This window comes from Aphelocoma coerulescens, chromosome 1 (assembly GCF_041296385.1).
Source record: "Aphelocoma coerulescens isolate FSJ_1873_10779 chromosome 1, UR_Acoe_1.0, whole genome shotgun sequence".
In the NCBI taxonomy this organism is placed as follows: domain Eukaryota; kingdom Metazoa; phylum Chordata; class Aves; order Passeriformes; family Corvidae; genus Aphelocoma; species Aphelocoma coerulescens.
Window position 1 is genome coordinate 30,320,749 of NC_091013.1, and position 24,660 is coordinate 30,345,408.

General features: G+C 39.5%; 1 protein-coding gene across 4 annotated transcripts; it reads right to left on the reverse strand.

The window, feature by feature from the left end:
• Window positions 1-764: 764 nt before the first annotated feature.
• Window positions 765-24,004, reverse strand: LOC138105555 (interleukin-1 receptor type 1-like). 4 transcript variants are annotated; one of them, XR_011148529.1, is made up of 14 exons: window positions 23,931-24,004; window positions 22,480-22,558; window positions 21,406-21,662; window positions 20,233-20,375; window positions 18,164-18,398; window positions 16,452-16,641; window positions 15,322-15,496; window positions 14,095-14,160; window positions 9,660-9,780; window positions 8,203-8,348; window positions 6,518-6,661; window positions 5,299-5,463; window positions 2,896-3,813; window positions 765-1,050 (listed from the first exon to the last, which is right to left on the reverse strand). XR_011148529.1 is itself a non-coding variant. In XM_069005697.1 (13 exons), the coding sequence occupies exons 4-13, from the start codon at window positions 20,321-20,323 to the stop codon at window positions 3,437-3,439; spliced, it is 1,710 nt and encodes a 569-aa protein (XP_068861798.1). In that variant the 5' UTR covers window positions 20,324-20,375; window positions 21,406-21,662; window positions 22,480-22,558; window positions 23,931-24,004; the 3' UTR covers window positions 765-3,436. The 4 variants fall into 4 exon arrangements, 2 of the variants coding, with proteins under 2 accessions (XP_068861798.1, XP_068861803.1); XR_011148523.1 differs by having other exon boundaries at window positions 765-1,399; XM_069005697.1 differs by having other exon boundaries at window positions 765-3,813.
• Between the last annotated feature and the right edge of the window lie 656 nt (window positions 24,005-24,660).

Consider the following 24,660-nt stretch of genomic DNA (forward strand, 5'->3'; position numbering starts at 1 on the left):
CACTGTCTTTTGTGTAAGTTCTCTTTCAGACCCTGCAAGGCTACAACTCCCTCAACCTTTCCTCATAGAACAAGTGCTCCACCTCTCTGACCAACTTGGTGGCCTCCTCTGGACTCGCTTCAGGTCAGTGTTGGAGACCCCAGAGCTGGATGCAGCACTCCAGGTCAGGTCTCACCAGAGGAGAGGGGCAGAATCACCTCTCACCCTGCGGGCCACGTTGCTTTTGATGCAGCCCAGAATACAACTGGTTTCTGGGCTACACAACCCCTATAGCACCACTGCCAAGGCTCTGGCTTTCCTTGAGCAGATGAGAGAGCAAGCACTTGTCCCACGGGCTGGGCAGAGAAGGCTGCCTCTGCCTCTCCACTACTGCTGAGAAGCAATTGACATTTCCCACATTGGAGGTCTCCTGCATTTCCCCAGCTCCTCAGCAGCTGCAGTAGAAGGCTGCTCACTATGGCACTGCTGAGGACCATGCTGGTCCCAGAGAGCAATGCAGCAGCCTTGGGGTTGGTTGCTCTAGCTTCACCTTGCTGCAAGGAGAGTACCAGAGAGAGCAGAGCCAAGCTCAGAGCCTCTGTTTGCCCAGGCAGGGTGAGGTGGTTTGTGCTAACGTTGTACCATAGACAGACTGACAATGGTTCAGCAGCCTGAATGAAGATCTATTATAGCAGTCTTGTTAAGACTCTGAGTCACAACTGCTGCTTGCCATTGTCCATTCTCAGCATGCTTTAGTGAAGAAATGAGGGCAAAAGAAACAGCAGTACTGTATGAAAAAATATGTAGTGCCTTTATTAAATTTAAAAATGGACTCTTCCTCAAAGTGCCTTTACATAACACACATGAAAACTTTAGCATCGTTTGTATAAATATACCAAAAGGAACAAATATTTTTTTTAAAGAACACTATTTTGGCTCAGCAAATAACTTTCCATTCCTAAAGGTAAGGATAACAAGTAGCAGTTTTCCTTTCAATCTATTTCAGTCAGCAGAAGTAATTAGGAGGATTGAGGTCACTGGAACTCTGTTGGCTGGCCTGCATACTGTGAGCTGTCAAAGTGAAAGCACAAAGTCAGTGTTACACCCTAGTTCTCAGAGTACAAATACCATAATGCCAGTGTCTGGGCTTCACATTTGATACAGGGATCTTCTTGCAGAAGAGTTTTGTGACCAAACCATACAGCTTCTGTCCTATTTAAATCTTCTGTCAATGGGAACCATAACAGTTAGCCTCCTTCAGATGGTTTTCAGTAACTTCAGATGGATCTCAAGGCTGTTTTATCCTACAACAGGCTGCCATTGAATACACACCATATTTAAAGGCAGACTGTGTGCAACAGCTAAATAAATGTGGCACTTCATGACTAGGACTGATCCTCCCTTGACACTTCTCTTGTGACTAAAACACAGAATGAGAACAGACTATGAGCATCTGCATAGGTATGTACATAAATGACATTCATCAATAAAACACTTCAGTACCATGAGGGTTTGAATTAGACTGACATTTCAAATGAACTTCCATGCCTTCCTCTCTCAAAATGAAGAGATTCTTATTCCATTCTGGCCAAACACACACACAACTCACAAAGCTCAGAAGGCACTGTCTCTCAGAAGCACCATTTCAAGTTTCCAGCACACACTGAGGAAACCAAAGCAATTTAGGTGGGAGAAGAACCTATTTCCACTGGTTTTGTCACTTATCAGCCAGAACACTTTTTTTTAGCTGATGGAGGCATAAGAAAATTGCTTGAGCCATGAAAAAAAGCCAACACTGTAGTGTGTAAATGAATAGATGAATTCCGAAGGTTGCAGAACATTATTTTTTTCAGACAAACAAGTGGAGATACCAGAGGGAAAATTTCTGCCTAATACTGTATTAGAAACAGCCTTCAAGCAGAGCTTGGAAATTGATGAAGTTTGACACAAAAGCAAGTTGCTTGTCTCAAGATAAAGGAGCTGCAAGAGAAAATATAGGTTGGAGTTTGAATGGGGGGAGAAAAAAAGGTGCTGCAAGAAAGAAGCTGATAGACACACAGAAATTCAGAGTTGCAAGCAGCAGCTAAAGGCAGTAACAGTCAATTCCTGAGGCTTCCCTATCCAACAAGATCTCACAATCTAAAAGCATAACTTCCAAGGACAGACTGAAATTACATGGGCAATTTGGCTCTCATCTCCTGTTTCTCTAAAATTAATAGCTATAAATATAGCATTAAAGAGGCCTGATGAATTTTTTAAATAAATCAAATCAATTCCCTGCCCCAAAAAAAGAATTGATCATGGCAAACAATTTCACTGCCTATACACAAGTCAAACATAACTCTAGAGTTAACAGTTGGGGCATACATACTATTAAAAATATTTCAAAACAAAAGAGAAAGGGTTCAACATACACACTAGGTTTTAACAACTTCGTTTTACACAACTTCCTTTCCCTTTTGTTTGGAAAGCCTTGACTGCAGCCTCCAGCACACAGTCATCTCAGATTCCTGACATATTAGAGCAGGGGGAAAGGAGAAAAGTAAGCAGCTGCAGGGGGTAACACAGGGCATCTCTCTCTCTCTCTTTCTCTCTCTGCCCCTTGACATGGTCCTTAAGGTAAGGTAGATGAAGTCAGTCATCCTTGTACCCCCCATGACAAACTCTGTGTCATTAGCCAGTTGTTCCACTTGGGTAAATAAATATATTAAGCTATTTAACTGGAAAAAAAAAGTTCTCTGGAGATTAATTTTTTGACTCCATACAGATTACAAAGGTATTTTTACAATGTCTGCATGTAACAAGTGACTAAAAATGGCATTGTTCTTTCAAATGTAAAAAAGATCTGGGAAGAGTATTTAAGCTTTGTCAACAGCAGGTTGACAGCACTTTAGGAGGGCTGGGATTGCCTCTTACCTTTTCTCCTGGACGATAACACACTGATGGCAGTAACACGGGGATTTATCTTTCCACAAACTGAACAAGGCAAATAAAACTTGTAACAAAGAAAAGGTTTGTGTCATTTCATTAAAAAAAAAAATGAAACAAACATTTGCTGGCACCAACCATGTGCATTATGTAATATCACAATTATAATTAGTATAATTTCCTTCATATTAAAACTTTAATTGCAGGGGAAAAAAAATCAAATTTTCTTCATTGATTTGGATTTTTTGACAGTTTTTTGCCCTTCCATTTTTAATACACAGGAATTTCACAGAACCATTCTTGGGAAAGTACTTGTGTACTTCCTACATGTGCTACTGATGGTATTTCAAGGTGTTCTGTTGATCCAGCCAGAAGTAAAAAAGATTCACATCTGTAGATGAAGCTGTAGTACCTTCACTCCAGTAAATTAGGATGAGATTGCACAAAACAGATACATGCGACCTTCAGTCAATCCATCACCAGCTCTGTGAACTGAATCAGTCATTAAGTGTCATTTCTCTTTTGTTATTTAAGGCAAATTCAAGTCTTTTGGTAACAAATGCAATCCTGATAAAGAGCCACTTTTTCTGGATGGCATCTGGTAACGCACTTTCTTCCAGAATCTGGTACCTGCTGAGTGGGACCTTTCTGAGAAGTCCCCTTTCCATCGGATAACCCCGTGCTTTTGCTTAATATATCTGATGGATTCTGGCATGGTTGCATAATCTTGTATTTTTTCAAGTTCAATGAGAATTACTTTAATGCCATCTTGGATAAGAGCACTATGCATGGCTAGCTGCTTTTCAGACACATCTTCCAGAATGCTGTAACAGGAGGACTCTGGTACTAAAACAATTATCACTCTCCTGCTTTGACGGATTTTTTCATCAGCAACGCTGATCACAGCTGTAGAGAAAAAGGTTGTGCAAAATTAAGGTTGTATGTTTTTATTTTCTGTTACCAATATTCTGCAGCTGGTTCATTCACTGTTTGATACTTAAGCCAATGCACTTTACATCAAAAATAGGGACAGGATATGAGCATGCAAACAGTTACCTTGGGTTAGCCAACCATAGAGATCTGCCCAATGCACCACAATCTGACCCCATCAGGTTCTATGTCTATATCCTGGTTTTGCATAAACAGAGAAGAGCTACCAACTTTCTACTACTTACCTTGCTAATGCTGTTTTATTACCATCATAGGTACAAATACAAAAAACACAAGTTCCAGAACCACAGGACCTTTAAGCTTCAACAGTCTGTTCTGATATGCTCAACTGGTTTTGTTACATGTAAGTGGAAGAAATTATTCCCCCCAACAATGGCATTCCAGTCAATTACATCTCAAACAGTGAAATATGGTAAATACACAAAAACCCTATGGCTAAATTCTGAGAACAGACTATTGCATTTTTTTCAAGCTGCAAGCAGCAGCTAAAGCACTTTAGATTCTACTTCCCGGGGAATCCTTCCTTCTCAAACCACTACCAAAATCCTTCAAATGTTAAAACAAACAAAAAAAAGTGAGCCATGACTACCTCGTGTAAGTTTACTTATTTATGAATTGTTTTTTAAATAAAAAATTTATTTCAGGCCTAGTCTGAAAATTTATTCAGTCTCAGTATTATCTTTTTCAGGTCATAAGACCAGAAGAATTCAAAAGCCATTCATCAACATTTCACCTCACATAAGCAGCTGGTGGGATAGACTTTCCAATTTTCAGTGTCAGATACTACAATTTAAATTTGATGTATATATGTACACAGAGGAAACCTCCACAAGGACTTTACAGCCTTCCAAGAAAGGCAAGGCTTTCTAAGAACTTCTATTAGGGACAAGTAGCCTTTGATACAGCTGATCATTCCTGATAACTTGGTGTTACTTTGTATTTTTTTTTTCCTACCTGCACTATCTAAACATTCATTAAACCCTGTATTGCATCCTGCCAGTTTTACAGAAATTCTCAGAGCAAATAAAAATAAATTAGTAGAGATGTCATCCTGTTGAATGGCACCTTAAAGCAGCAGGCTTTTTTTATACCACTCATGAGACCTACTTCTCTCTATTTCCTGCCATTAGTCATCATTCACAACCACAATTTTGACTCCTCTTCCCCCCAGCATCGTTCCATGTCCAGATGTCTAGGCTAGCCAGACACTGAAAAAAACCTGAAAGTGCTAACTAATGACAAGGCAAAGGCTGAGATAAGCAGACTTCACGGAAACATCCAGTGCTTTATTTCTCATTCTTCATCAAAGGGATTAAGAGAATCATAGTTCATTTGATGGTGAGAGATATTTAGAATCCCATCTGATTGACTGCCTGTTTCTCAGTTGTATTTGCAGGTCAATGAGAAAACTCAAGTCAAATTTGTCTTCAGCTAACTTACCTTCTCCTGGTAAATCATCTCTCCCAAGTATGAAGAGGTTATATCCACACTGTCTTTCTAAGACCTCTGGCAGTATCTTCAGAGCAAAAATATCTGATGAATACAAGCAGCTTTCTCTGTTCTTTGGATACAGAACATAAGCATCATAGATCTTCTCATCTGAAACTACGGAGTGAGTAATAGAACTTCCATAAAAATGAATTCCAAAGACACAAGAGGAAGAAAGCAAACAAACAAAATCTCTAAACTCTGGGGGGTCTTCCCTTAACTGAGTCATTGTTTTAGGTCCTAATCCTGCTATATTAGCTAAGCATGTATAATTATACTAAGCCTGAAACACTTGTAGGATGAGGCCTTCTAGAATTCAGGATGCTGAATCCGAATAGGCAAAAAAGACCCGCAAAATTAAGTTGCAACATTCTTTTTTGAACACTAAATAAAAAATGTTATCACTAAATTATTTGAAAAACAGTGGACCCCGTGGTAGAACTGATACTTTAAATTCCAGTTGCCATATAACTCATAGGTGGTGTTGTAACCTGGAGTTTCAAACCACAGCAACCACTTAGGACATGACCACAAAAACAAAGTGTTAAACTTCAAGGTCCAAATTGTATTAGATATTTTGGATCAAACTTTTCAGAAAGACCAAATTTAAAAGACTTCCAAGAAATCTAAGAGAATTTCAATACCTCTAGAAGATACATGGCTAGAGAAACAGAAAGTATCTCCTCTCAAATGTCTGGAAATTACCCACACTTCAGCATACTCTCATAGACAACACCCCATTTTTTGAGTGCCAGGAAAGCAAAGTTTCCAGAAAGTAAAATAATCAGAAGTGCTTTTAAATAGGAAACAAAATAAAGTGATATTTTCCTGTTTCATCTACAGAAAATAAAAAACACTTAATAATTTTAATGTATTACTGCTTTCTGTAAGAATAGTAATGAAAAGTCACCTGAAAAACTGCTGTCAGAACAGTATCAAACCACTGGGGTGGGTCTTAAAGAAAAGCTATGATAGTTCTGCGTTCCAGGAAAGTTGCTGATTTTTTCCACTGAAGATTCTTTTGTCATCTGAACTAATTCTAAACATCCTAAAAACATTATCCTTCCAAAAATCCCAAGGAAGACCAATCATGCTCCATGAGAGTAACTCACTGTTTTGCAAGTGAAGGTGGAAGCTCAAAACAACACTCAGCACTGTTACACAAGCATACCTTTTTTACCCAGGAAAGGATGGCAGGAGTCCCGATACCAAAGCACAATATCGATTTTGAAGATCTTGTAGATAAAGAGAGTAAAAAATACTAAAAATACCAAGGAAACTCCTCCTCCAATTAAGTATCCCTGAATGTTTCGAGCTGCAGCAGCATAGAGTAAGAAAGAAAACAAATAAACAAAGTACAACTATAAACTAGAACCAGGTAAAGACAAGAATTGTTCCAAATCATTTAATCATTAAAATATTTTTTTTATAAAGGAGTAAAAGATCAGGACAAACTGTTTAATATATGTTTTCTGCCATTACTGTTATCTGACAAGCCTACTTTTATCTTTCAAAGAAAAAATACCTCAACAGTGTGATAAATGAGGCTACTCTTCAGCTGAAACACCAAAATAAAATACTGATATATAACCCAGCACAGCAGTAGAGTGAGAATTCTTGTACAAAATTCTATCAGTCAGAAAGAAAGGAAGCCAAAGGTGGGGAGGTGATTTCCTGACCTGCTGTTTTCCCCAGATCAACTAACTTTCCATGGTCTCCGCCCCTTCAATGACACTCATTTAGTGTCCTTAAAACAAACACCCTCCACAAACTGCATTTTTTAGTCAATGCATATTAAAGAATTTCTGAGATTAAATCCAACCCTGATAATCTTTACGGAGAAATTATACTCATGTAAGAAGTTAGAGCTCAGATCCACTTTCACTCCTAAAATACTGAATGAGAGAAGACAAAGCAAATCAAAAGCACTATTTTCTTTCATTTTGCTATGAATGTGACAAAAAATTCACGATAAAGGTACTGAGGTGCATTGCCTATTTTGCATAAAAGTACACCACCCAGCTTTAACTCTAAGTAGGCCATTGTTGTGAGGAATGAGACAACTCTTTGTAGAAATTAAAACAATTTATTAAAACAGAAAAATTGAAAAATTGCAAAAACTAACAAAATATAAAAATTTGGGATCCTAGTGGCTCAGGAGGTATGCCCCAGGAGCGCAGGGATTCAGGAGCTTTAGGCTTAAGGCAGCTCTGAACCTCAGGTAGAGAAAAAAAAAACTTGCAGTGCTAGGCTGGTCAAAAAGAAATCTATTTCTAAAGGCCCCTAAAAAGGGGTAGGTTTCTCCAGCACTGAACTTAGCAAGCTGGAGAGGAAGGGAGAATGAGAACGGGCGTGTCTTTTTCTTACACTTTTATAGCTTTTGCTCCGCCCACAGTCCGCCCACAGCCCACCCCTTTGGTTTAAGGTGATTGGTGTTTTCCCTTTGACAGATTATCTCTGTCCACCAATGGCTCTTCCTGGTCAGAGGGGTGATTTTAGTTGAGATAAGGGTCAGGTGCGTACAGGGTACGGCTATGGGCGCTGGGCTGTTTGTTGCAACTGGGGTTTTTAAAATCTGCCTTGAAACCAAGGTACAAGTAAAACAAAAAAATACATCCAACACATCTTAAAACACTTGTAAAAGTATACAGTAAACACAGGAGGACCATAAAAACTTGATTAGTGTACCTGGGCTGATGGGTTAATTTTAACATTCAATTTAAAAATGTTAAGCTCAAAATTAATTAAAGCACTTAATATGCAAAGACCAAGCACAAATAGGGATTTCATGTATGACAATTGTGAAACTGAGAATTACGTTGATGATCACCATTTTATCAATAAGAGATCTCTTACCTGGGTATTCCAATTTGATGTAGGCTGTAAATTGTTGAGAACCATATATGAAGTGACAGAAAAATTTGTGAGCATAGTCCTTTACTTTCACTTTTGAAATGTTAAACTTTGTTCCAGATACAGCAAGTCCATGAGGCAACCCCTCTCTGTCATTAAAAAAAGGTAAAAGAGAAACATCTGTACGTATCTGTGTATCTATGCTTAATATGAGACAGATTAGTCTATCCACAAATACAGAAACATTAATTTTTTTACCTCTATAAACCAAGGAAGCTAATGAAGCACAGTAAATATACCCCTGTAACTAATAATTTCATGAACTAAAAACATACTGAGCTTAGTTGTTTTAGGTTTTTCTAGGGTTGGGTTTGTTGGTTTTTTCCCTGAGCTGGACAGAGGGCACCATTAGCAGTTTTGCAGGTGACACAAAACTCAAAGGGATGTCTGATACAACAGCTACCATCCAGAGGAACCTTGATAGGATGGACAAATGAAAAAAAAACACCTTAAGAAGTTCAAAGCAAAATGCAAATCCTGCATATGAGGAGGAATAACCAGTTCCCAGGCACCCTGGACTGCATTAGGAAATACTTTACCAGCAGGTTAAGGGAAATGATCCTTCACCTCTGTTCAGCACTGGTGAGGCCACACCTGGATTAATGGGGCCAGTTTTGGGCTCCGTAGTACAAGAGATGGATTGATTTGCTGGAGCAAGTCATGTAGAGTGATGTGACAATGATAAGGAATTGGAGCATCTGTCATACAAGACAGCAGGAACTGCTCAGCCTGGAGGAGGCTTGGGGGCAGGGGATAGATCTCATCAATGTTTGTAAATACCTGGTGGGAGGAAGGAGTGGAGAACAGGGACCCAGGCTCCTTTCAGTAGTGCCCACTGACTGGACAAGAGGCTATGAGAACAAATTGAATGACTTTCCCATCTGAAATTCCACCTGAACACTTTTTTACTTCAGGGTCATCAAACACTGGAACCTAAATGTCCTGCAACAAGAGCTTCTGCCTTGTGTTCTTGAGGACTAGCAGCTGTGTCTGTATTTTAAAAAGGACCACCATCACAAATAAAAAAAAAGTTGGGCAATTTCTTATTTTGGAACAATCTATCCTTCCCATATTAATGATAGAGGACACACCTTGATGTATTAGTAAAAAAAAAAAAATCACATAAGAACAAATGCATAAGCAAATATTACAACATTGTATTTCACAACAGCATTATAAAAGTCTACATGACTGCTTCATTTCATTTGTATCAGACACATTATTTATAATAAAATGTTGCTCTTTTAAAACCAAGCAGTAAGAATACACTGTTTGATACAGATTTCTAATTAGCCTTTCAATGACTACTGGCATTTGACTAGTAGTCTACTTTATAATGAATTCACTGTAAATTACTTCACCTACAAATGCACTACAAATTCAACGTAAAGGATACTTACTCATAAAACTGTTCCCTGTAGGTTTTATCAAAGATATCAACATCCTCATCATTAACTTGCCAGAATGGAATCAAGCCATTTATGCCACTTGATATGTTACATTCCATGACTACGTGAGAGCCTACAAAGAAACATGTAAACACAACAACTGAAGGTCTTGTAAGACAAGCAGAATCAAGTGATGAGGGAACAGCTGGGAAACAGGGATATAAAAGAAACCTACTTACCTTACAAAAAGCAAAGTCCTTAAAACTGATCCATTTGTAATCCAAATTTGGGGGTCTATGATCTGGATATAAACTCCACCCTAAATGTAGGTGTCTAAACATTCACATCTACGTGTAAGCTACATATCTAAGATAGCAACAGAATTTATCTCTGCTGAAGTCCACACACATTAAAGCAGATACCTTAACTGAATGGCTCTCCAGACTCCACTGAAAGATCTCCAGGGCTCAAATCAGTTGCATGTACACCTGTGGTGACATTAGAGATGCTCTCCAGCATCCAAGGTATCCATATGGAGTTGTCAGACAGTACTCCAGGTCTTCAAGAAATCTGCACTGCTAGAGTATCCAGACCACCCAAAACTGCACTCTATGTGTAGGCAACTGAATTGAGCCCCTGTTGATCATGGCCTGAGTTAAGGACCCCAGATCATATGCACATTCCTGTGTGCAGACAACTACATCTGGGAGCTGAATCCCATTCTTAGTGACCACACATATCTTAACTTCAAATCAGTCTTTTGGCCAACACTGTTCACTGGGATGGTTTTTGAATATTGTCACACTCTACTTCCCGAGCAAGTTCACCTGTCACACAGCTCCTTTGCCACCAAGAGTCCAGATCTTACAGAACACCTCAGTATTAAGCAAGTCAATTTGCAAAGTATATTTATTGCCAATGTACCTCAGAGAGCTCCATGTACAGGAAGGTAAGCGGCTTTCTTGGATTCCTTTCCTTCTGTATTTTACCCATGGAAGTTACGATTTGATAGAAGGTGGGCTCTCTCAGCTGGCCTATGTAAAGATCTCAGTGTTTCATTTCCTAGAACCACATCACATCTAGATGCTTCCACCAAGAGATGGTCTCTAACAAAAGTATGGAATAAACTCTTAGCTCACATGCAAAGCAGTTACTTGAACAAGAGTTCACACAGAAATCAGAGATGCTTCCCAATCTCTTCCCTCACATCCTTCCACCACAACAATTAATTTTTTTAAAGATGTGGTTTAGTGCATTGCACAATTACTCAAAAAAAAAAAAAAAACCAAACCCCCTCAAGTGTTCCATGCTCTCCATGTCCACACATTCATGAATGTACTGTTAAGTTTCTACACCACCTTCTCCTGTCATTTCTCATTCAAAAATCGTACAGGTGTTTCCACACAAGCATTCATGCAGCTCCTTAGAGATTCTGCCCTACAGCCAGAGGGGGATTTTTTTTTTTTTTTCACCCAGTACCCCAATGAAGATACTGGACAGAGAATACTGAATATTTGAATGGCAATGTCATTTTAAAATAAACAAAAACAAATCTCACCAAATTCCTTTAAAAAGTGTCCCCCCATGTAATACGTAATAATTTGTAGATCTCAGTAGTCACAATAAACCCACTTTGTGGCTGGAGTCTCCTTTTAGTCTCACCTGTGGCTATTACCCTAATGTCTGTAAGGTAATCAAGGTTTGCTCATCCTAGGTTGCCCAAAGCATCCAACAATACAACTTTTAATTAATGCTGTGTACAAGCCTTACAAATATGGACCAAATTCTACAATAAGGAGACTAAACAAGTTGTCCCAAAACACATCCTAATCTTAATGATTTAGGCTGAGAGTCACAGGCAGCCCCTGGACTAATAAATTGCTCAGCAAATACTATCAAGAATTAAAAAAAACCCTAAACACTGCCTTCAGTAAATTTAAGAGCCTGCAAATCAGATTCCATCTGAGTAGAGGCTACATCAGTAAGAACTCTTCTGAATTGAATGGGAAGTCACAACTAACAACCAGTCAAAACTGGGGATCAGACTTACATGATACTTTAATGGGAGGGAGATACACTACAGGGAAGCCCAACTATAACATTGCTTCATTTCTTCCATAGTTACAAATAAAAAGGGAAGTTTTCACACAAAGATTAGGGTTATATGGGGTAAAACATTACTATGGAAAGTCTCCCTATTTTAATCCAAGACCTGGTGAAAAAACTTCCTTAATAGTGAAAGAACTGAAAGATTTTCAGGCATGTATTGTTTGTAATGAAGACAGAGAAGATGTAATTACCAGAAAAGAAGGGACTGCTGAGCCATACTAGACTATTTCAACAGAATTAAATAACCATCTGAAGACCCCAGGACTGTAAGCCTTTAAAATAATACTGTTTGTATCAGATCCTGAATATTCTCCCTGTTTAAAACAAAGCCTTCTGGACTTTGGAGGAGCATAATTTCTATTAAAGCTCATTCGCAATTCTGGTCAAAATCTACTGATCCTCACCAGAACCTGCCAACTTCAGAGTAAGCTACCTTTCATAAGCTATTGAGGCCAAAAAGAAAAGAACAAAACAAAAAACCCACCAAAACCCCAAAACACCCCCAAACACACAAAACCCACCAGTGTTTCGGTGCTGTCCAGTTTAATACCATATATTCAAAGTTAGAATTTGGGACAGACAAAAATGTTTCACATGATATGAAAAGAAACACGAAGCTTTAACATGAGCAAACAACACCTGTAATATACAATATTTACAAGCTCGATGTCAGAAAAATTAGGAGCAGAAGTAGCTGTATTATGTGAGATTCCATCAGTGTGATGCACATAAGAATAATCCACAATGCTCTGGCCTGACCTCCCATGCCATGTCAGAGTCCAAATGCAACCTTTCCTCAGAGCTTCTCTAATTACCTAATTCCTCAAAAGATTATAAAACAGTTTCCTGTACTAGGAAATTCTAGTAAATAGCCAATCACACGTCCCCAAAATCAGTCAATGACCTTTTAAATCAAATATTTTGTTTGCAACTGTTCCCTTTGGTAAAAAATGATTAAAAAACTACAGTTCAAACAGCTCCAATCTCATTCTTCTGGACTTTGCCAGTAGAACACAACTCTGTCTGACATGTGGTGCACTTTAAACACACATAACTTTGCTTAGGAAAAGACTACAATACCATATACTTGGCCCAGAGAATTAGAGAATAATTGAGGCTGAAAGAGAGGTCCTGTAATTCAATTTCCAGCTCAAAGCAGGGTCTGATTCTGAGGTCAGATCAGGCTGCTCAGAAATTTATTCCATCTGATTCTAAAACCTCTAAAGACAGACAGCAAAACTTTTCTGGGCAGCCTGCTGCACTGCCCAGCTATCCTCCCTGTGAAGAACTTATTCTTTATACCCAGAATGTCTTATTTAAGAAATTTCCAAGATAAACAGTACCTTGTGATGCCATGATGATTTTTTGTCTTTTCTTTTACACCCCCTTTATACTTTTTTACAACTTCTGTATTCTTAGTGCTTTTTGCCTACATTCTTGGACTTACCTGTCAAGCTAGGAGACAAAACATTTTAGAAGCTTCATAGCTAGGGATCAGTGTGCCTCAGACCCCAAGGTCCTCTCCAGAACACATTCTGTAAACTAAGACAGAACCATCCAGGGGAAGGCTCCTTGGGGAGGGGGGCTCACTCGAGCCTGTCACTGTGGAATCTTTGATAGATATGCTGATTAATAAGACCTATAATGATATACCAGATCTTTTGTGGGTGTGGGCATAGCAGTGTGCATTGGGGTGCATTCGACCTGGACGTAGTGCACCTAAGGGTCCTAAAATAAATACCAAGGTAAAATCTCTTTTTCCCTTAAAATCAAGAATCAAACACGTTTAGAAGACCAGGAAAAGGCATTACTGGGATATGCATAAACTAGCAGCTCACTGTTTCACAAAAGATCAGTATCCAAAATCTGTATTACCCTAAAACAAGGAATAAAATTCAGCTTGTGGAGAGGGAGGGGAGACCCGAAACATACAGGAAGAGAAAGAGCTACTGGACTGGTCAACTGCTAACTATCCTAACATGCTACGTGTACATAAACCATATTTCCACAGATACTGAGGATACGTCAAGACACAAACACTGAGAAGTGGTAAAAAGGACAGATGGCAATAACAGAAAATAAATCAATAAAAGAAATGCATCCCACATAACACTGCTGGTCAAAAGACTCCAATCTTAGGCACACTTACTTCGCCCTGCAAATCACTTGTGGGAATCATGTTCTAATATCTACCCTCTGTCTTCCAGATATCCTCAATCCACATGCCTATCCCCAGTCTTGCTGAAGTCCGTGGAAATGTTCACATATTATTTCACAAAGATCAGGAGCTTATTTGTTTCAGTTAATGTTAATGATCTCTTAAATAGTCACTACTTACCAAGTTCTACTTCAATTGTATTGTTCCTTGGATAAATAAACTCTGGTTGTATCTGCAGTGGTTTTTCTAACCGAAACAAAGAGAAAAATAAAACCTTCAGGCAGGAAAAGATCCACAAATTAGTTCAACTGACAGTAGTTTTGGTTTTACAATGGGTTTGGTTTTATTGTTTGGTATTATTGTAGTGCCATACTTACTGCTAGTTTCAAATTTACAACAGAAATATCTCATAAGATATTTGCTCTACTCTCTCCAAGCTATTCTATTTTAGCTCCCAAGTTAACAAAAAAAATACCTTAAAAATGCTTTAAAAAAAACCTCAAGTCTATTGGCAGTAGATATAAAAGTAACACCAAACCAGAAAACAAAGACAAAACCAAATAATGCAGTTAACTTTTTCAGAGATAGATAAGGAAAAGAAAAAGGCTTGTATCAATAACCTCCCAGATAAGGTGAATATTTTTTCAAGCAAAATTTTAAACAAACCCATACTTAAACTGGGCTGGAATTTTATCATTCTGCATGATGTACAGATGGGCTGCCAACAACCCACTGTTCTTGTATCACCTAAAGTCAGAATTTTGGTTTAACCTAAAAAGATGGACCTGCTGTCTCCAGACAACTATTCTGATAGGACTATTATCATGTTACTAGTCAGGTCACCAGCAACATTGCCCACAAAGACATAATCACAATGGTAACTGCAATAAATGATGCTATTGGCAGAGCGAGACAGCAGAAAGGACAAACAAGCGCCAACAGTAAGCCAATCCTTTCAAGAGGAACATTTATTCACTTTATACTACTTATACAGCTTGTCACATCTCCTTTCTCATCAACAGAAAAGCAAGTTCACCAACAGGGATTCAAGCAGGTAGTTTGCTGTGATAGTCTCAGAAAAAAAAGCTTCTATTTTTAAGCTTATTTACTTTTATGGTGCACTATTTGTTTTGGCAAAAACAATTCCTCCACCCCAGTAACCATTGCTTTCTTCTAACTCTGATTCCTAACCCTGAATTACTCATTTCCCCGTGACAATCTGTCCTCAAAAGCAATGCTCAAGGGTAGCAACATGACTCACTGCCTTTCAATTTTATGTTCACGAATAAATTAAAGAAGATTTACAACTCTAATTTCACAGAGCTGAAAAGTAACATGCCAAGTATCTTATGTCTGCATACAAATATTTACAGCAGAGCCAAAAACAGAATAACATCATGCACTCACCTTTAACCTCTAGACTTATGGTTCTTGAAACATTATATTGTTTTCCCATATATGTGTATAACATATGGCATGTGTAGTTTCCTCTGTCTTGTACAGTTACATTACGAATCAAGATAGCGTTTTCACCCTCTGCCAAAAGAAGTCGCTTGTCTTCAAGAAATCCAGATTTACACTCCTAAACACACCAAAAGTACCTTTGACTTAAGGGAACTAAAAACGTGGCAAATAAATCAGTTACTGAACTCGACTGATGATTAAAATACTTTGCAAATACTGACTTTTTGAAAGCCATGATGTGGATTCTTTTCCAAGCATCACTACAGTCTAACAAAGTCTGGTGACATCTTAGTCCACTTGCACTTTTTTAAAAAATCACTGCACCCAATCCTTTAAGTTTTCAAATGTTGTGCTTTAGTTCACTGCCTTCATCAATAGCTTGACAGTTTTCTCTCAGGCTGCCAGGTGTAGTAGAAGTTATTACACATGTAGCAGAGTTTATGGGAATACATGCCTGCACCCCTACTTCTTTGTGATGAAAGAGCTGCTGCAGCAGTGCCTCATGCTGTTTGGGTGTTTTACCATTTCTGTGGCAATGCAAATTCAGGGAAAAAAGCTTCCTTTTCTTCCTTGACCTACAAACAGCGGAGAATCTCTTCACCTCAGAAGATGTATAGGTGCAGCACCAAGGTTATTTCACATGTATAGGCCCATGCATCTCTTTTAATACCAGCATCAGAACTAGGAGTTGAACTATTCCAGAATTTTAGCTTAACACAGATAAAATACATGTTTCCAAGCTTGCACAGACTATTTTCGTAGAATCAAAGCAAGCAGCATAAGAATACCACAGCATGGTCAACAGATAGGACATGCCTAACATTCTGAGAAACTGAAATAATTATGCAAAGCCTTCTGTTTACAGAAACATGCAAGTTTTAAAACTTATTATCTACATAAAATAATCAAAGGATAAACCAGAATTTCACAAATCTTATTCACACTCATGCTTTACTCAAACTGCAGAGAAAATAAACCCTTATTTCCAAAAGCTGCTTTTCACAGTTACTTCGTAAGACATTTTAAATAATACATTTTGTATCTTGTATATATGAAATACAGATGTTCAGTACCTTATACCAATGTACTTCAGGCTGATTATTGTCTCCATCTTTAAATTGTTCTAGATCAGGACATATAATCTTCCCAGTATTCGTGCTCATCACTTTTTGTTCAAACTTCATTTTTCCATTAAAACACAAACCATTATCGTTCTTAAAAACTGTTAAATTTATGGTTCTTTTGTTAGAGTGGTTAAGGCTCCTGTAATTAGAACAGCAGACAAGTCAGGTCATTAGCAGTAAGGTTCCTTGTTTCCAGCAAGTCAGGGAGAGGTATTTCAGCATCTCCACCAGCCTTGCCTCTGTAACACCCCAGCTATACTCCCTTAGCTTGTAAACACCATCCTCAGCCTCTCAGCCCCTGTTCCAGATAAAGAGATGGGAATAAGCTCTGAGTTTGTGTTGTGAGCAGAAATGGAGTTTGCTCTGGACACACTAGGCTGTCAGGACTTCTCAGAGCTGCAGTTAAGGCTTAAGTGACTGATGTTAAATGAATGAACCTTAGCAAGTTTTTTGTTCTGCTGATATTATGTAAGCTAGGGATGTGAGGTGCCCACAGGAACACATCTCATAGCTCAAGTAACTAGAACCACAGCAGGAATAACTAAATTAAAATTATGCAGCTGGGTAGCTTTGAAAAGATGTCTTCTGACTTCCAATTTTGGTTTCGTGGTAAACTCCAGTGAAGGAGTGTGCAGGTGACATTGGAAGTTTTTGATGATCATTGTTACTATATTCACAACCCAAACCCCTCCAGCATAACTGGTGTACTCTATGCACACCAGTATACATAACTACACACTACTAAAACAAATTTAGGGCCACCTGAAAAGCCTGGATTGGCTGTTCTCAGTGTGTTGTGGCAACACCAGGAGGAAAGGAACATCTTGTATATATCTTCCCAAAATTAATTTCCTGTTCAGCGCACAGTGAATTTCAACCATTGTAAAAAAAGATTTGATGACCTAAGTATTGAAGTCCAGTGCACTAATCTTAGCTATTGATCTAGCAAGAGCCTTAAAGTACTAAAAAAGCTAGATATAGATTCTTTTCAAATCATCTATTCCTTTTTAGTTCTCTGTGCACTCAGATCATTTGAGTAGTACTAGAGACACATTATTTTCACTGTCTCTAAAGCTGTCTAGCACACTGCTTTGATCTTTAAATGCATTCTCATTTTTGACCAGTAACATTTGGTAATATTTTAAAATAAATTATAAAAAATGTTTTCTGCCTTTTAACTTGTGATTTCTAGTAAGATTTCCAAAAAGTGGCTAAGCTCTCCAGAAAGTCTGTGTGTGGTGATAAAATGCAGAGTTTGCTCCTCTTAGAATTTTCTTGCATTTAGCCTTGTCCTACAAAGAAACCAAAGTGTTCTTCTGATCTGTCAGTATTAAACAGCAACTTGAACACAGGAAAAGCCAAAGAAGTTAAGACATTTTCCTGTGACCTTACACTTCATCCAAAACAAATACAGCAAACAACCACCCCCATAGACCATTTCTAGTATCATCATGCTTTAAGATAGTCTTCTGTATGAACCACTTTTGCAGTGCTAAATGTGTGGAATAGAAGAGAAACACAGGCATCATGCAGAAACAAAAAGCATGGTCAAAACAGTGCTTTTAACTGATCTAAGCATTCTACCTAAAAAAAGAAGTTTTGTACACTCAAGTCCCACAAATTAATTATCACACTTGCAATCCAGTTGTTTCCTTCCTTACCTTATATTGCATTCATAAAGCCCAGAATCTTCCAGCATTGCAGGAATAAACCAAAGCAAGCCCTCTCGCTGGTGGATCCTGGCATCTCTCTCTGTGGCCACTGGTGTAGCACTACCATTTTTATACCATGTCAGATTGTAATCAGAGTGAAGCACTGGCAATGTAATTATTGGGCAAGTAATAGCAATAGGCTCTCCAACAAGCACAAAGTAATCACAAATAACACACCCTTTTGCTAAAAAAAAACAAAAAAAGAAAAAATTTTAAAATGATAAGTAAGTGCTTTTAATTTGTATGCTTTTCTGTTTTAGAAGTATTAATACCCATTCCAAGGTACACAGAATTAGAAAAACTTTCTGTAAAAATTTATCATTTAAAACATAACAAGGCCATTATTTTTTAGTTGTTACCATCTTCTGGTTGAGAACATAAACACGTATTTTACAAGCTTAAGCCACAACTTCCCTCTGTTAAGGTATCCAGCAACAAGCACATGCAAGTCAAACAGCCTCACTGCAAAGCAGAGTGTAAGAAGATCCATGGGATTCATCAGGCAACTCCAAGCTTCCCAACCTACCTGTCATGTCCTCGTTACTTAACCATGCTAGTACTTTTGCAGAATTGCCAGATTCTTAAAGTAAATACTATCTATGTAAAGCACAGTGCAAACAGTAGTGGTGCAGAGCTCCTGACAGTATTCTGCCACTGTGACTGCGGGGCCAAAAACAGATCGGGGGCGGGGGAAAAAAAGGTTTCTCAACCTGAAGCACAAGACAGCATGGACAGTATGGAATGAGATCAAGACCTCAATACATCAAAGGGTCTGTAAACCAATATGTCACAATACAAAAAAAATTCATAGAGAAATAGGATTCAGATTAAGAAGACTATAATGTATTATTTCCTCCCTACATTTGCATCTTTAACCAGAAGGCCCATTATTAGGAACATCACAAAAAAGGCCAATATAAACATAGCTTTTGTAATTTTGCCTGTGTAACAAGCTGACAAGACATAATCATGCAGCCTAGCTAGCATTTCTTTCAACATCAGCCAAAAAAAGTCAGAGAAAAAAGGAGAGATACTGCAAAAAAGTCATCAAGAGCCCAAACTGCAAACAAAACTTATTGGAGAATACCACTTTACCACAAACAGAGCTGGCCATTTGGCTATAAAGTAGATTATAAAACTTTCAATCTTTTGCATACATTTGCCCAGAGAAGGTGAGGATGCCCCATTCCTGGAAGTGTTCAAGGCCAGGTTGAATGGGACTTTAAACAACCTGGTCTAGTGAAAGGTGTCCCTGTTTATGGCGGGGGGGTTGGACTGACTGATCTTTAAGGACCCTTCCAATCCAAACTATTCTGTGATTTTGTGTGCAACACTGAATTTTTATGAAACTGCAAAACATCTGGTTGAACTGATTTTACAAATCTTGCTGAATGACTGCACAAATACATAGTTAACATATTCAATTTCAAAATAAATAAAGTCTTCACTAACCTTTCTAATATCACTACCTTCCCATTTAAAGACTTCCAAGTAGGTCTCCATATAGCTCAACCGAATCCAGAGACATTAATATTAGACTGCTTATGCCAAGAGTAGCAAGACAAGCATCATTAATTTATGTAGTTCTAAACTTTACTGAAATACTAGACCTATCATTAAAAATATCTAATTTAACTGTAAAGGAAACTCAGTCCTATTGCTTTCAGGACTAGACATACAGAATGTCTCATAAAAAAGGCACTCTATAGCTAATCTTATGTCAAGGAAGCAAATCACTTTGGGTTTTCTTCATAAGAAACAAGGAAAGGGTAATCAAAGTCTCAGTGCCCTAAATTTATGTGCCTAGATTTTAAAAAACTTATCTCCATTTGTCCATGACATTCCTAGTGCCATTTGAATCCCAGCAGAGGCATTCAGCTATCATCAATATGCTAAAGCAAAAGCAAATCCCAAACCCACTACTTATTCTCAGTAACTCTTTCCTATTAAATACACACAACTCATCTCTTGCAGATTTTCTTTTTTAAAATGGCAATTCAACAAAGTATTTAACCTACCAGCACTGAAGAGAGGTATCAGTACAATGAGATGACCAATGAGCAAAAATACAGATGTCATATTTTGCTGCAAACCAGAAGTTTTTTCCATTGGTGTGGTAAGATTGTTCAAGTGGCACTGCCCGCTGCACCCTGCATTACTCCTTAAAAAAAAAAAAAAAAAAATCAGAAGAAGCATTAGTCATCATGGGGAGGGAGAAACAGATTTGGTAATTTCAACTTTGGTAGATTTCAACTACAGACTCTTGGCCTTCACAAACAGCTGCTCAGTTTTCAGCTTTCTACTAGAACTTTTCCTGGAACTAGAACTATTCCAATGGAATAACTCTTGCATAAGTGTAATATTTTTTTACCAGCATAGTTAAACCAAAAAAAAACCCCACAACCCTCAAGCACAGACGAATTAAGCTAGCATAGTGATTTAAGCTATATTGCATAATTTAAAAATCAAGCTTAAGATACTCTTCTTTCCAAATACTTAGGAGAGACACAATCACAGAGAAGTACAAAGTTTCCTTCTTTGAACTGTTCTTATACAGCTGAGGCAGCACTGCTTTTAAGAGCAATAACTTGAAGTTCTTTGCAGAAGGACAAGCATACTGTAACTCCAGTGTCATCTGCCACTTAAAATTGGCATCTAAAGTCGAATGTCTGTGGAAATCACAGCTAACATGAACTGCTGTGGTCAGACACAAAAAAAGTGTCCAAGAATTGTAGTTTCAATTCACACCTCAGGTCTTATTTTCAGTTTCCTCCAACAAAGACATGACTGAACACACACCCACTGCCCTCATGGCCCCACAGTGGCTTCTATGAAACTCTAAACTGTAACCAAGTCCTGCTCCCCTCTCAGTTGCACCAGCATTTTCTTGGTAAGGTGTCATCAGAGATCTCCCCAAGCCTTCTACTGTCAACCAGCTAGTCAACAATTAAATCCTTCGCCTTCTGACAGCTCATTGTAGGCTAAGATCTGCATTTAGTGGCCTTGCCTTTCCTCAGCTTTTGACTATTTTGCATGGTGGTGCCTCTCACTCTAAAGCAAGCTGGTTTCACATGTAGCAGTCCATTGCAAAACATTTATTGCACAGGTCCTAGTTAATATTTGCATTCCACCCAACTGCAAATGGCAGGAAGAAGATGAAGTATCCCCTGAAAAAGTAAGCTGTGACTTACTTTTATATCCAATGTAATTCGCTTCAGTCACAAATAAGCCACACCAGTTCCTTCTTTTGAAGCATTTAATATGCAGAAGTGCTGCATTAGGGAGGGTTACACAGTGCAATAATTTAATATAACAGCCTCCAAGATAGTTCTTTTGGACAGTTTATCTGATGAAACCCTCACACCACAGTCCTTATTTAGTTGCCTTGTATGTGCTTTTACTGTAACTTGCCAATGAGCAGGTCACCATTTTTGAAGTTTCAGTTTACCTGTAAAAAGCAGAGAACAGGAAAACAAGATTTTACAAAACACATCATTTGGACAGCAGCATACACATACAAAACTATATTTTCTACAGACATCCTAAATGTAAAAGCAAGAGCATTCCCCTGCCTACATTAGAGAGATGACTTAAAAGAACAACAAAACTTGCAGTAGAGACTGATCAAGAATTCTAGCAAATATCTTTGGGGAAAAAAAGTTTCTGTCAAAAACAACATAATGTTACACGTGTCAAGCAACTTTTAAGACAGGTTCAATGACTAAAAGGAAACAAAGAACACTTAAATTTAGGGAAAGATAATAATAAGCATTATAATAAGGGTATTCTGACACTGACATGATGACCACAAACTTTAGCCCTTATGTCTCCTTTCCAGACAATCTTGCAAGCTGCAGAACTACAGAAAAGTTGAATCTTGAAGAAAAGCCCACTATCCAGGACATACTGATGAAGCTACATCAAAACACAGACAAAGAGTATTAAGAAAGAAGCCTGCGACAGGTAGGTCTTTGCAAGCTAAATTCCAGTTCAACTCTGAGACAGTATTAACCATTCTAAATCTGAATTTGAAGAAAGTGTACTTTCTTCAAGTTCAGGTAACTGCCCCCACTTTTACCAAAGAACAGGAGGAAGGAAACAAAAACAGTATTTGTAGCAGTACATAATGAGCCACCAATGGTTCACTCTACAAGAGTGAAGTGCAACCTGTTCATTCTCTTCCACATCAAACTGGAGATGAGTGTATCCAAACCACAGTGAAAAGAGCAGATTTTATCAATATTCAAATAAATTGAAAACAGTACCTTCTTTCAGTATCAAGTAGGAGTTCATTTCACAGTCCATGCTTTGAATACTTTTCTATGTCATTTCAGCTCCTGATACCTGTCAATATGAAGTAATAAGAATTTTAATGTGGCACATTTTTTATTTAAATCCCAATTAATTTATTAAATTTCCAGTATCATTTTCAACATACCGTTAAGATGCATTTAAGAGAACCTGAATGGCTCATGCAGACAAAATTGTACTTATCAAAATAGTGATGTAAAGTATTAAAAAAATTATGTCTTAATCTCAGGAGGAGAGAGGAAATCAGTCTACCAAAAAGAAGTAGTAGGTGTTTCTCATTTAAGGATTAATTTAAAATACGTGAATTAAAATATCTGAATTAAGGATTCTGCATTCTAAAATAACTTCTCTGCAAGACTTTTTAGCCTGTTTTTTGAGGAGCTAAGCACATACAAATGGTCCAAGTCAAATAAGTGCATGGTGCTGAATTTCTGAAGAAGAAAAACAAAACACATCCAGCAGCTTGCTTGAGTCCTTGAAGAAAACTCCACAAACCTAAGAGCTACTGCTGGAAGCAAACCAGAGCCTTGATTCAGCTCGGTAGCTTTTAGCGGACAGCTCGCTCCTACCAAGCTGTGGCTCCCCAGGCTGCTGCCAAGCACCATCAAGGCTGTGACCAGCACAGGTCTGGGACCGTCAGAGCAGCAGCTCCCTCCTGGGTTTGATACAGGCATCTCTTTCACGCAAAATTTGCTCTTCTCATACAAACAGCTAAAAAAGAGCCCTTGTCTGATCATCGTTATGCAATAAATAAATACAGAAATAGCTTTTGTAGTGTTTTACCCTGTCAAGAAGAATTACGCCAAGCCTTATCCCGCTTCCTGTTACAAGCACTTTAAAAAATGTGGCAGCGTTAGCACTCCTACAACCTTCATTTGTACATCGTATTCCTACCTGGGCTTGTACAATCCGATACACAACAGGAAGCAGACACAAACGCAAAATAAAAAATTACTTCCAAGGAAGCTATCTGGGGCCACAAAAGCTGAGAAACCAACAGCCACAGAGATAGGGAGACTCTGCCAACATATCCCGCAGAAACACACACGGCCTCAAAACACGGCTGAAAGTAACAACCCCAGGGGTTCGGTGTTGGTTTTGGGGAAGCCGTCAGCACTGCAGCCTTACCTGGCCAGGGCACCCCGACCGGCGCCGTGTCCCAGGGGACCCCGCCAGCCCCGCTTCCCACGCAGCCAAGGAAGGCGAACGGCGCGACAGGAGACACGTGCGGAAGGAAAAGCCCAGCTGCCCGCACACCTGTCCGCCTCAACCCAACCCCCCTCCCCTCTCCTTCCCGTCACGCAGGCGGCACTGGAAGCCAAGCCGAGCCGAGCCGAGCCCAGCCCAGCCCAGCCCAGGGACAGAACGAGGCACTGTCCCCACAACACCCACCACCCCTCCTCACCTCCATCCGCTCCCCGCCAGCCGACCCTGCCCGCTCCACATAGCCGGGCGGGCGGGCGGGCAGCGCACTCCGCCTCGCCCGGGAGCCGCGGCCACCGCCCCGGACCACCCCCGGACCGCCCCAGCCCACTCCCGGACCGCCCCCGGACCGCCCCCGGACCGCCCCCACCGCTCCCGGCCAGGCCCCGGCCTGGCCCGGCTCGCGGGAAGGGTCGGGGCGGTGAATGGCAGCTGGGAGCCGGCGAGCGGGGTGGCCCCGCGGAGCCCCGGAGACGTGCAGCACCTGGCACAGGGTGGCCTCTTGTATGACCTCCTTCGAGGCATCTCCCCGCAGCTTTGGCTAAGCCCGTTTTCTCGGGCAGCAGCCCACTTCCTTTGGCCGTCACGCCTGGGTTTAGTTCCCCTTCAGGCTCTGATCCCCTGGGCGTGCGAGCTGACTTCAGCGCAGTTTTCCCTCAGGCTGCCCTCGGGGCTCATGGCAAGCCTTGGCTGGGCTGACCTTGGAAAGAAGGCGTGAGAGCCCTGTGGTCAGCTCAGCGCCCGGCTTTGCTGCAGAGCAGAACTGATGCCCATTTGGTAGCCTGGTGGGAGCGGAGACATTTAATGTCCTCAAAGAAACAGATTGTACCCGTGCACTGCAGGGCATCCAGGGCATGCCAGACTTAGCCATGCCTGCTCTGGGACACTGTCACACAAGAGAAGCCAATCCCTGGAAAATCCATCACCCCACT

What these genes read in the sequence shown, in the direction of transcription:
- LOC138105555 (XM_069005697.1), bottom strand. Translation starts at nt 20,323, where the DNA reads ATGGAAAAAACTTCTGGTTTGCAGCAAAATATGACATCTGTATTTTTG. An exon ending in CTTTATGAATGCAATATAAG is followed by an intron (nt 16,642 to 18,163) that starts GTAAGGAAGGAA and finishes TTCTAATTACAG; the next exon opens with GAGCCTTAACCACTCTAACA. An exon ending in TACAATTGAAGTAGAACTTG is followed by an intron (nt 9,781 to 14,094) that starts GTAAGTAGTGAC and finishes GTTTCTTTGTAG; the next exon opens with GCTCTCACGTAGTCATGGAA.